The sequence below is a fragment of the Myotis lucifugus genome, unplaced genomic scaffold, assembly GCF_000147115.1.
Source record: "Myotis lucifugus unplaced genomic scaffold, Myoluc2.0 scaffold_64, whole genome shotgun sequence".
NCBI classification, from domain to species: domain Eukaryota; kingdom Metazoa; phylum Chordata; class Mammalia; order Chiroptera; family Vespertilionidae; genus Myotis; species Myotis lucifugus.
Window position 1 is genome coordinate 2082053 of NW_005871112.1, and position 13259 is coordinate 2095311.

Here is a 13259-nt window from a genome sequence, read left to right on the forward strand (position 1 = left end):
ATACCTATAAAAACAGATCTAAGACAAGAGTGGAGCATGGGCATGCATAGTGGCAATGGGTCTTTTAATTAGTCTGTAAATATAACTAATTCATGATCTCAGTGATGAAGTATAAAAGATTTGCTCTTTCCTACTTCAGATATGATGAGAATCACTGTATTGGAGGAGGAAGATTTCATATCTAGAATTGTGGTGTGTTCATCTTTTGCCTTCAGACAGAAGGGAGAAAAAATACAATTTTATCTCTATATATAAAAGCCCAGCGACCACAATGGTGGAACGACCAAAGCGACCAGAATGACCAGAACGACTGGTGGCTATGACATGCATTGCAGTAGCCAACCAGCCTGATCCAGGCCCTGATTGCCCCCCACCGCCCCCCTAATCAGGGGCAGGGCTGGCTGGCCAACTGCCCACAGCACCTCCCTCCCACCAGCCCAGCTTGATGGGCCCCCATCAGGGCAGGTCAGCTGGACCCCACCCATGCATGAATTCATGCATTGGGTCTCTAGTATTTTATACTATTAAAACTCTAGGAAAGATTGGAAGCAATGAATGATGGTCCATATAAGAGAAATACTTCGGTAGGGTGAGAAGTCCAAGGTAAATTTGTAAAGGGAATCAGACAGAAAGACAGACAACTTGAGTCCTGGCTTTATCTCCTCTGTTTCCTTACCATCTTCATGAACCTTCTCTTAATACTTGATCTAGCCAGCAAGTATTCCTGAACCCTGCCCTTGTGTGAGACTAGCCTTGTAGGCACCCACATCATTGTGATGCAGTGACCAGAAATGTGGGCTCTGCAGTCAGACACTCCTCTATGTACTTTCAAGCACCATGACATCTTTGTAAATTCCTTAACTTTGCTAAGCCTTGGTTTGTTTATCTGGAAAGTAAGGGGGAAGACCTATTTCTTCACAAGCATTGTTATGTTCCCTGTAATAAATATAAAGCACAGCACAATCCTTGGGGGGAAGCACTCAATAAGGATGAGCTGGCAGTTATAAATATTGTTGCTTTTCTGAAAGAGGCACTGGGAATGAGTTCTATCCATAACTGCTGTAATAAGGCAAATGATTTTCTAAGGAGAAGTTGTCAATAATATCCTGGAGTAAACAGTCTTTGTCATTTGTAAGGTTTACAACTCGCAGGATGTCAGGCCTGCAATTAGGAAACAGTTCCTGGTCTCATTGAAGCTCACCTATTAGGAGTTAACAAAGTCTCTGTTTATGCAAATACTCCAGCGGAATCTGGAACTTCAAATTTGATGAGACTATCAACAGTGACTGAGGGTTCCTTGAAAAAGGTTAAAATTCAACCATCCAGTTCTTAGCTGGAATGTAGATTTTAGACTTTAGTGCATGCATGATTTTCATGGATGTGGCTTGTAGGGAAAATAAAACTACATGGTTCCAAATTCTATTCCCTTGAAGAAATAAGACCTTTTAGAACATAACCATTGCATCAGCAAATCCTGTCAGTGTTTCCTAGTAGATGTGGCCAAATTCCAGCCACCTTGTACTTTCCATTATATTACAGGCTGGCGTTGGTCCTTCCTCCTTACCCTCTTCCGATCAGACTCTGCCTCCTGTCCCATCCCTCTTTCCCACAGAGTTCCAGCCGCCCTCCTCTTCTCCCTCCATCCCCTTTCTCTATGTCAAGACTACCAGATACACTTTTTAAACATGTTTCTAGCTCATTTGACATTTTTGGTACTACTATTTTATGACCCTTCATACTATAAACTCTCACATGTTCTATATTATTTCTACTCTTGATTTTGACAATTCTTACAAAGAAATGTCTCCTTAACAAAATAGAACCAGAGGCATGGATACATGGAACAGACTGACAACTGTCAGAGGGGCTGGGGGAAAGGAGGACTGGATGAAAGAAGGTGAAGAGATTAGCCAAAGAACACATGTGCATAACCCAAGATACAGACAACAGCGTGGTGATGGTCGGAGTGGGGGTTGGGTGGAGGGAGACAAAGGGTTGGGGGGAATGGGGACATTTGTGATAGTACAATAAAAAGTATAGTCCTGTGAACAGCCATACTATTCTAAAATAGTTGGACAAATTCCACAAAAATGTCTCATCCATATTCTGGTAATAAAAAGAGTCCATCTAAGACTTAGCGAATTTTTAATAGAATAATTAGACTTGAACATGTATATGTACATGCCCAGCTCGACGGGCTCCCTCTGCCTCTAAGAAGTGTGGGGTACTCTCAAGTCACAGACAGTTTTGTCTATGTGGTTTTTCATGCCCTTTTGTCTAGAGCAGTTTGAACATCAGCAACTTTAGTGTCTGGTTACTCAAGCGCTGCAGGAATGTTTGGCCTCTCAAAGCAACATTCATTGGTTTCTAGGCAATAGGTTTGAGAGGACTAGATGACTGTTATTTTTTGATGGGAAAGAAAGAAAATATATTTTCATGGAACCATCAAATGTGTTTTCTCTAACAGGTAATGGCAAATTTAGAGAATCCTTCTTTACACCAGATATCACAAACTCATTAAAAAGCAGGACAAGGCCTTTGAAACTCTCAGCTCATCCATCTCCCAGGACAGATTTCTTCCTTCCCAACATTCTACTAGTCCACCCTGAAAAGCCCAAATCTAGTTTGATTCATACTCAGCCAAGAGACCTAGTTGGATTCTATGGCTCTCTCTCTCTCTCTCTGCTCTCCCCACCCCCACCCACACCCTCCTCCTTGATTAGATTTGAAATCCCTTTCACAAAGGATTTTAAAATCAAAGGAAGCTAAGCCAACTCTTTGCCTGATATTTATTTGTATGAATGACTTTCTGTTAAAATGCAATCACTCAGTCAGTCACCAGGTTTAAAAAACTGATATAGATTTGGTTAGTGTTTTAGGACAAGGTGACTGGTCAAAAGAACAGAAGGGCATTATGCAGTCATCAATGTGGGTGAAAAGAGTGATGAAGGAACGGCTGGGTACCCATTGCAAACCTCTCAATTTTGTTTAAGGTGGGTCCTGTTTATCTTCAAATGGGTGGGGACAAATCAAAATCCTGCACCTGGTATTTGTGTTCTGCAGCTGCAAACCCAAAAGCTACATCTCACATGATTTATGAAAATGAACTACTTTTTTTCTTTGAATGTGTGTTTGACTTCATACAAAGGAGCATTTTCCCCTGAAGATACATTAATGAAGGTTACACCATAGTCTTAAAAAAGGAAGTCAGATGGAATGTTTAATTATTTACAATTGAACATACAGAACATTTGCCTGGCTTGCACAGCTGAAGATATAATTAGAAGTTCCTCAAGAGAGAACAGGGTTAGAGTGTGTAGACATTTCAAACATTAAATCCACTCCTCCCCCCCAAATTGCTCACAAATGTCAGGGATCAGTCAATATACTTGAGGCTCTCTGAAACTTTTTAGCAGCCAATAATTTCTTCATGATTGAGTAGTTGTGAGCAAAAAGATTGCTTCCTTTCTCAATGCCATTTTGTTAGACATTTTTAATGAAGTAGCAAATTTGTAGCTTGACAGGAAAAGCTCACTGACAATGTATTAGAATTTATAATCCCAGCTGACATATCTAGTTACTTAATTTTTAGATTACTGCTCTTTCCTTATTAGTAGACATATGACTAATGCAAATACCTTTGCAGACACCTGCATGCTGTTTTCTTGCATGTTCATAATGGCTTCAGAGATCTTGACATCTATAGGGTCCATGACTGACTCAATGTTGAAAGGTCCTTCCAGTCGCTCTGCCACCAAGAGCATTGCATCTGTTAAAATACAGAAGCATGGTATATTTGAGAACTGAGAGCTTCAGGTTCTTAACCTGTGTTTAAATATTCACAACACGACTGGTTGAAAAATATCCCTTCATTCACATTTTTATTTGCTTTTATATGGCAAATTAAAAAAAAGTGGAATGAATGACTAAATCTTAGAGAAGTATTTTATTTCATTTGAAGACTGATATTTTACATGTATAGAAGCAGACCTGAAAATGAGAAAATAAGTTCAAGTTAAGAGAGTAAGAAAATAAACAAAAAGAAAAAAAATCAAACAAAAGAAGAGAGTAAGAAAATTGAATATAGCAAATTACCTATATATATAAAAGCCTAAGTGAATGACCAGTAGCTATGATGTGCACTGACCACCAGGGGGCAGACACTCAATGCAGGAGCAGCAGTTCTTGGGTGATGCACCTGGAACCAGAGAGGAGGGAGCCAGATTCCGGGGTGCATCACCCAAGAATTGCCCTCTCGCAATATGGGACCCCTCAGGGGATGTCAGAGAGCCAGTTTCAGCCCAATCCCCACAAGCCAGGCTGAGGGACCAATGGGTGCACGAATCTGTGCACTGGACCTCTAGTCCCACATACAATAAAAACAAAACAAACCAATATTAGGTCAGGGATCCACTGCATTTCAAAGATGGAGTCTAATTTCTTCTGGAGTGTGGGGAAAATGGGGAATATTGGAGAAATGACAATGTGTGAATTTGGATGCACAAATGTCAAGACCCAATTCAAGCATATCTATGTGTGTGAAGCATTTCTGGATTTCCTGAGGAACAGACCTGGTTTGTTCTGTCACTTTACCTAGCATGCTGTTCTGTTTTGCATTTTGACATCCTTGGGGATAGGGCAAGTCATCTTTCTTGGTTTTGTATATTCAAGGCTTATTATGGTTCCTATCACATTGTAAACTCTCAAAAATGTCTATGATGTTATAGTGAGCTGAAGTATTGATTGGGAAGCTTTAGTTTACTGGAGAAGATGGTGATAGTGATATGGAGGCAAAGGCTATGAGTTAGGGCAGTGGTCGGCAAACCGCGGCTCGAGAGCCACATGCAGCTCTTTGGCCTATGAGTTAGGGCAGTGGTTGGCAAACTGCGGCTCGCGAGCCACATGCGGCTCTTTGGCCCCTTGAGTGTGGCTCTTCCACAAAATACCACATGCGGGCGCACATGTACAGTGCGATTGAAACTTCGTGGCCCATGCGCAGAAGTCGGTTTTCGGCCTGGGCGAGTCTATTTTGAAGAAGTAGCGTTAGAAGAAGTGGGGGGTGTCGGTTGGTCGGGCAACGGGAGATGGGGCGCAGGCGGCTGGGCCGCTGGATACCCAGCACAGGGGAGGAGTGTGCGATTCATGCACGAGTTGAGTGAGCCAGTCAGTCAGCAGTCTCATGTGCAGTGGTTAGTGCTAGTCGCGTCCGCAAATCGCGCATGGGTGACAAAAGTACCTACTCAAAGCATCAAGTTACCTGTATTTTCCAACCAGCTGCAAATCCTACAGGTATTTTTGTCATCAATTTAAGAATTGTAATTCTTTTGTGTTGGTGGCTTTATTATTATAAAATGAAACATTTTTTTAGGTGCCCTGTTTGAAATGGCTACAAAGAAGAAGCAAAGAAAAACAGAAGACAAAAACCGTGAATTTAAAGTTGAATTTAAAGTTGAATGTACCTACCTATATAGTTTAAGTTTAAAAAATTTGTCTCTCAAAAGAAATTTCAATCGTTGTACTGTTGATATCTGGCTCTGTTGACTAATGAGTTTGCCGACCACGGAGTTAGGGGTTAGTAGCCCTGGGTTCTTGTCCTTGCCCTGTCATTAACTAGTTAAATGGCCATGGGACAAATCTCTGAGCTTTTGGGTCACAGAATAGAGTGTGCATAATTGCCCTTTCTACAGTAAATAGTTTGGTATATGCCCCATGTTTTCTTTCCCTTGTCTGTGCATGAATATTTTAAGCATGCAACTATAAATATATCATACAATCTGTTTTTATTTGTTTAATTTTTATTGATTTTTTGGGGGGGAGAGGGAGAGAGAGAGAGATAGCGAGAGAAAGAGAGAGAGAGAGAGGAGAGGAGAAGAGAGAAACACCCACCAGTTGCTTCTCCTCCCCCCGCCACCACACACACTCCTGGCCTGGGTTTGAACCCACAACCTGGGTATGTGTCCTGACTGAGAGTCAAACCACCACCTTTCAGTGTATTGGATGACACTCCAACCATCTGAGCCACGTTGGCCAGGGTTATTATATGCTTTTTAAATGTAGTGTATTATTAATGTAAAACACTATTTATAGTAGCTGTTTTATAGTATTTGTGTAAGGAAAGCAAATTTTATTTTTATTACATATCCAACCAAGCTCATCTAATGTCCAACGTCACCACATTTCCAGGGTTATAAGTAGTTATGAGTGAGGCACATGAGAAACCTTTTAAGACAGATAATTTTTCATAAGAAGGCTACAGTACTGTCTGGGAAGCAAAGAGAGTCAGCAGGCTTTGTGAACAGCACCAGCTTTTTCAGGGTCTCCTGGCTCTCTCAGCCGCACCCCCTCACTGAGTTCTTGCTCCACACCTGTGGGATGAGTGACAGCAAATGCATCCAGGGCAGCACCTGGAGCATCAGGGAGGTCCCTCTACCCCAGCCCCGCCCCCCATTACTCTGCCCCATGTTATCCTCATGGACACACATGACTTAGAAAACTTAACTGTCAACAAGGACTCACAGAGAAGCTCAACACTTTCTGATTTCTTCTCTTAGATAATGCAGATCTTGCTGTGTATGTCACAGCAGAATCTTACAACAAAAGTAGCAATGTATTTAGATCTTTCCAATCTACTTATCTGGGGATGTAGACAGAAGGTGCATATTGTTTGGTTGGAGTATTTTAATATTAAATATGTTTTCTCTTTTAAGGTTTTGAAGGTGGCTCACTGGTGCCTGAGAGCTGGTCTGTTTTATGTCTTTATATAGGCTTTGTGTGTTCATAAAATATAATCCCCTTTCCTGTTTGACTTTCCAACAGGCTTTTTGATGGAGATTAATTATGACAAATGAGCCAGTTTCTCTAGACAGGTGTATCCTGCTAAAAGAACCAAGAAATCCTTGTACATGAAACACACACACACACACATACACAGACACACACACAAAACAACACAAACTGGCACCATGGAATTACTAAAAAGTGCAATTAAAGGAAGTGATAAGTATGAAGTACTTAGTTGTGTTCTTTATGTAAGTATTTGCATAAATCATTATATGTACTGGTCTATCACAGTATATCTGGTCTATCTCAACATGACTGGGTTGAGTTAATAATGTTGGCTTGACTGGAAGTCTGAAAGCAGTTGTGCTCTGGGAAAAAAGAGACACATTTTGGGGTTGGATCAAAAGGACTTAGTATAGTGTCATAATTTGAAATTATGGGATCTAAAACATTTCTGAGAAGGTTCTCTTAATTGATTACATTAAAGTACTCCCTCTCTACCAGACCTTCCCTTCAATAAGTAAGGCGAAAGCTGTTTGATTCATATCATCAAGTGGGGGAGTTTCTCTCTGGTGATGTCAATCCTTTTGTTTTCTATTTCTTCTCCTCCATGGTGCTTGCCTTTAGGTTCCTGGGTCTGTAAACTCATCGCCTCGTTTTTGACCCTGCCGTGATAAAAGTGCTTAAGGTGACCCTTTTCCAAGCAGTTGCCTGCTTAGTCTTGCAAAAAGGCAAGCCTATTGATGATTCTATGTGTTAAACATGTAACTCAAAGGCCACACTTGCTCAAACTGTTTGCCCCTATATTTCCATTTTCTATCTCAATTCATTTCATTTGCCTTGTAAGTATGTAACTAGTTTATAATGATACATTTTTGATGTAGGTATATATCTATTTACTTTTCTTTTAATTTTGATCACCAGTCAGAATATGCTACTTTAAACTGATTTTTAAATCTGGTTTAGACTAATACTAATATATATATATATATCCTAGCTAATAAAGAGATAACATGCAAATGACCATCACTCCAACACACAAGATGGCCACCCTCATGTGGTCAAAGATGGCCGGCAGGGGAGGGCAGTTTGGAGCGACCAGGCTGGCAGGGGAGGGCAGTTAGGGATGACCAGGCTGGCAGAAGAGGGCAGTGATGGGCAATCGGGCCAGCAGGGGAGCAGTTAGGCGTCGATCAGGCTGGCAGGGGAGTGGTTAGGGGCAATCAGGCAGGCAAGCAGTTGGGAGTCAGCAGTCCTGGATTGTGAGAGGGATCCCAGATTGGAGAGGGTGCAGGCTGGGCTGAGGGACACCTCCCCCCGCCCCCCATGCACGAATTTTGTGCACCGGGCCTCTAATATATATATATATATATATATATATATATATATATATATATATATATGACTCAAAAGCCAAAATAGATTGGCTGAAATACCCCCAGGATCATTATTAAGAGTAGTAATGTGCATATGATTAACAATACTGTAATATGCACTTAAAATTTTGTTAAGAGGGTAAATTTCATGTTATGTGCTTTTCTTTTTTTAACCACAATTTTAAAAAAAGAGTAGGAATGATTATTGTGCTGATCAACTACAGAAATGGAGAAAAGAGAACTGCTGGTGGAAGTATAAAGTGGTGCAGTCACTATGGAAAGCAGTATTGTGGTTCCTCAAAATATTAAAAAATTGAACTACCATATGATCCAGTAATTATGCTTCTGGGAAATGAAATCACTCTCTCAAAAGGATATCAGAACCCCCATGTTCATTGTAGCATTATTTAAAGGAGCAAAGACATGGAAACAGCATTAAGTGTCCTTTGAGAGATGACTAGATAGAGAAGATGCGGTACATATATCTATACAATGGAATATTATTCAGCCATCAAAAAGAAGGAAGTCCCGCCATTTGTGACAACATGGAAGGACCTTAAGGGCATTATCCTAAGTGAGATAAGACAGACAGAGAAGGCAAATGCCATCTGATTTCACTTATATGTGGAATCTAAAAAGAAACTGATTTCATAAACACCGAGAACAGATTGGTGGTGGCCAGAGGCAGAGAGTACAGAGTGGGAGAAATGGGTGAGGGTAGTCAAAAGGTACAAACTTCCAGTTATCAGTCTTGGGATGCAATGTCCAGCATGGTGACTAATCAATCGATAATGCTTTATTGTATATTTGAAAGTTGCTAAGAGAGTAGATTTTAAAACTTCTCATCTCAAGGCAAAAAATTGTAACTATGTACGGTGATAGATGTTAACTAGACTTACTATGGCAATCATTTTGCAATATAAGTAAAACATTATGTTGTACACCTTGAACTAATACAATGCTATATGTCAATTATATGTCCAAAAAAGCCCGAAAATACATGTCTCCTTATAATATAATTATCCCTTTCCCTCAGTTCTCATTTTTGTACTGAATTTCCATGTCAAGATACCCCAGGGCCACAAAAGGAAAAGTAGCTTTTCAGACAACTTCCCCACTCTTTTGCATTTCCACTATAAAGGGTATGCATACAGCTCCTGCCTGTAGGAGTCTAGTTTAGACATATTACCAGGTAAGAAAGTGACAGCGGCAGGCCAGAGCTGGGACTAGCAAAATGCCTAGGAGTGAATGGTAGCAATCCCTGGGTCCCAGACCCCAGATGGCCAGAGGGTAGGTGCAGCCCACAGAGCAGCCCGTTGTGCTTCTGCTTGACTGGTTCGCCTCCCAACTGCTGGGCAAGTCTGTCACTGGTCAAGCTCCTCAGGTACCAGGAGAAACTTCCTTCTTCTTTGGGGCTGAGTAAAGCCATGTTTATTTCTCTTTCCGAAGCGAAGGAAACACACATGACTTTTATGACACCAAGGCAGTAGCTGGTAAGTTTCTCTGAAACCAATTAAGTCACAACATGGCCATTACTTATTTCAGCGGCTGCCATCCTGTGCTGTCTTAATTATTTCTGTGCCATTTATATTTTGAAATATTTGGAACATTATTTTTTACTGTGTTCTTGGAGCTATTGTCTATTGCCAATTAAATCGGGGCAGTTTTAAGATGTCAGCTAATGATCATCAGGTCTTTTCTGCACAAATCTCCTGTGTCGTCCAAGTTTTGTTTCTCTTTTTAAACAAAAAAGACTTTTGTCTTACTCAAGCAGTATATGTAACTTCTGTTTCTAAAAGGAGAATAACATTTAGATAATTAGAAATGACTGGTATAACAGAGATGCTATGACTGTGTTAGCACAGAGGGTGGGTATAGCAGCTCAACCAGAAAGTGCCATGCAAAGTGAGGAGCCAGGATGCAGGTAAGGCTGCACCCCTGGGCCAAGGCTACCCACTCCTGTAAGCATGGACTTTATGATTAGGAGTGAGGAAACTGACTCTAGTTAGATGGAGTCAGGTGCCTGGTTTTTGCTTAGGCCTTTCCATTAAATGGTTGAGAGATAATGTGTCCCTTAATTCACCAAGTCCCATTGTCTTTATCTGTGAAATGGAAATTATGACAATGTCTATTTAATTGTGGCCATTTGAGGAATCAAATGAGGTAGTACCTGTATAGTTGTTAGCACACTGCTTAGCATATAATTAGCTCTCAACAAAGGTTACTATCCTAAGGCACTCCCACTGGACAGTGGAAGTGGGAAGGAGAGGAAATAACTTTCAAGACATTTTGGGAGTATTGACAGCAACAGATGTGAAGATCAAAGGAGCAAAAGGTACACGGATGACTGTGAGATGTATAGCTGATGCTCTTTAGTATGTTTAATTAATGTTTGGATTATAGCTGCTTTGTTCATTACCAAGCGATACAAAACAGCATTATTTCCCTACGATGTGCCCCTTTGCCAATTAAAGAAGATTACAAAGTCTCTGACTTGCTTGCCATTAAGAGGTGTGATTATGTCCTGTCCCTTAAACCTGGGTTAGCTTCGTGACCACTGTGACTAAGAGCATACAATGGAAGTGACACTGGCAATTATAGATGGAATGTTAGCGTGCCCCCAAAATCCATCTGTTGAAACATAATCCCCAATGTGATGGTATTAAAAGGTGGGTCTCTGGGAGGGGGGGTGATTAGGTCATGAGGGTGGAACCCTCATGAATGAGATTAGCACTCTTATAAAAGAGACCCCTGAAAGTTCCCTAACCCCTTCTGCCATGTAAGGATACACTGAGGAGACTAAAAAATAGGAAGTGGGCTCTCACCAGACACCGAATCTGCTGGTGCCTTGATCTAGAACTCCTTACCTTCCAGAACTATGAGAAATAAATATGTACTGTTTAAACCATCTCAGTTTATGCTACTTTTGTTATAGCAGCTCCACTGGCCTAACACATCTGCCGAGTTACCAGACATATGCTGTGAGGCTGTCTACAACCTGCCAGCCCAGCCCATCTGCCAGCTGTTGCCATCTGGTGATCCTAGTCAACACCTTGTGGTGCAGAAGAATCATTCAGCTGAGCCCTGCCCAAATTCCTGACCCACACTCCTGTTGCTTTTAATGACATGGTTGTTATTTTAAGCTGCTAAATTTGGGGGTAATTTATTTTGCAGCAGTAGAAAAGTGGAGCAGCCAAATGACAATATTTACAAAATACTCACTGCTCTTTGACAGGACTCAAATATTCCGAATTCTAGTCAATTAATTTTTGAGAAATTGACCACTTATGATGTAAACCCTGTTTACAAAAACTGCAAGAAAAATAGAACTTTGCATAAAGAGAACATACAAAGAGAATTTGCTCTAAGTCCACAGAGCATTATGGAACACTGCTATGGTGCACTGAATGCACACCAGCTATTCTTGAGTGAGGGTTATATTTCCCCCAGGATGTGAGCCTGCGAGATAAAGAACAAGCATGGAAGAAAGGCAGACATTTGGATTTTTGTCTAAGTCTTCGACTTCATGGAGTAAAAGCTCTGACACGGGAGCTAGACATTATCTCGGGTCTCTGGGCGGCACTGGAGTGAGAACTATTTTGCTGCAGGGACTTCTGCATGTTTATACTCCTGTAGGATGTAATTTTTAAGTATGATTTAATGTGATCAAACATGTGTTTTTAATTTACTTCTTGAGAAAAGGAGATGTAAAATTAGTAATGATTTTACTGAATGATGATTTTAATCTGGAGGATGATTTTCAAAATGCTCCAGGGGAGGCAAGAAAAGAAAACTTTTTTCTTCTTAAAAGAGATGTTATTAAGCTTTCCCTAAGTAATGACAGAATAAAAATAACCTTGAAAAAACGCAGTTGAGAAGGGGTTGGGGGGCATGGGTGAGGGTGGTCAAAAGGTACAAACTTCCCGTTATAAGATGAGTAAGATCTTGGATCTAATGTACAGTATGTGACTATAGTTAATACTCTATCATATATTTGCAAGTAGATCTTAAAAGTTCACACACACACACACACACACACACACACACACATACACAGACAGACACACACACGGTAGCTATGTGAGGTGAGGGAGGTATTAAATAACATATTATTTCAAAGTTCTCATGGAATCTAAATTTGTCCCAATAATCTACTCTTTGAAAAATGAAATGTATAAGCACAATCTATTTTCTTGTTTTATCAGAATTCCAGTGCCCCCAACTTGAGCTTTTGTTTAGAAGCAATGATCACCCTCTATCACATCTGTATTGTTTTAACCTGACCAAAATACTTTCCCTACTGAGAAGCAGACAAAGGAATAAAAAAAAATAAAGCAATTTTACAAATACCCTGGCACATTCATTCACTGGCACCCAGTTATTCATTAAGAGAAAAAACACCTGCTTCGTGTTTATATATAGACTCATTTATGCCCTTGGCATGGATGTAATTAGAGACTCCGCTTTCTCCTGTGGCTTGCCGGAGACGGGCACCCAGAGTATACACGGCCTTTGCTTTCACCCAAATTGATTAATTAAAATGCTTGTGAGATTTCGGACAGGAACATGTTTCAGGAGAGGCCTGGAAAGAGAGCATAGCTTGTGGGGACTGGGGGACCCACAGCAGCAGGCAGACATGACCTGAATAACCAGCAATGAGAATTTGAACTTACCTAGTCAGAAGTTCTATGCCTTTTTTTAGAATTTACTTTATAAAAATTTTAGATTTTTTCAGGCAATTTTATAGCTAAGACATTTTCATTTTTAGATTTCTGATTCATAAAACCACCAAGTAAGATAGTATTTCCTCCCTTGGGACTATATTTCTGATTAAAAAAATACTTTATTGAATGCAGAGAGGAAGGGAGATGGAGAGAGAGAGATAGAAACATCAATGATGAGAGAGAATCATTGATCGGCTGCCTTCTGCACACCCCCTCCTGCTCTGTGATCTCTTCTCTGACATTGCCATCAAAACTGTCTTTTCAAAATGCAAGTCTGATGGGGTCACTGCCTCACTCAAGGTTGCCTTTGCCTTTAGGATCAGTGTGAACCTCATATCCTGGCATAAGAAAAGTTCTTCATAAGAGGGTCCCAGTCTAT

General features: G+C 40.6%; 1 protein-coding gene across 1 annotated transcript in view; it reads right to left on the reverse strand.

Annotated features, from left to right (window-relative positions):
• The window catches only part of GPC6 (glypican 6), a 1085256-nt gene that overhangs the window by 114377 nt on the left and 957620 nt on the right, over positions 1-13259 (reverse strand). Inside the window, exon 5 of the mRNA XM_006089840.3 lies at positions 3639-3769. Within this exon, the coding sequence (XP_006089902.1) occupies positions 3639-3769 (131 nt within the window). The remainder of the gene's footprint in view (positions 1-3638; positions 3770-13259) is intronic.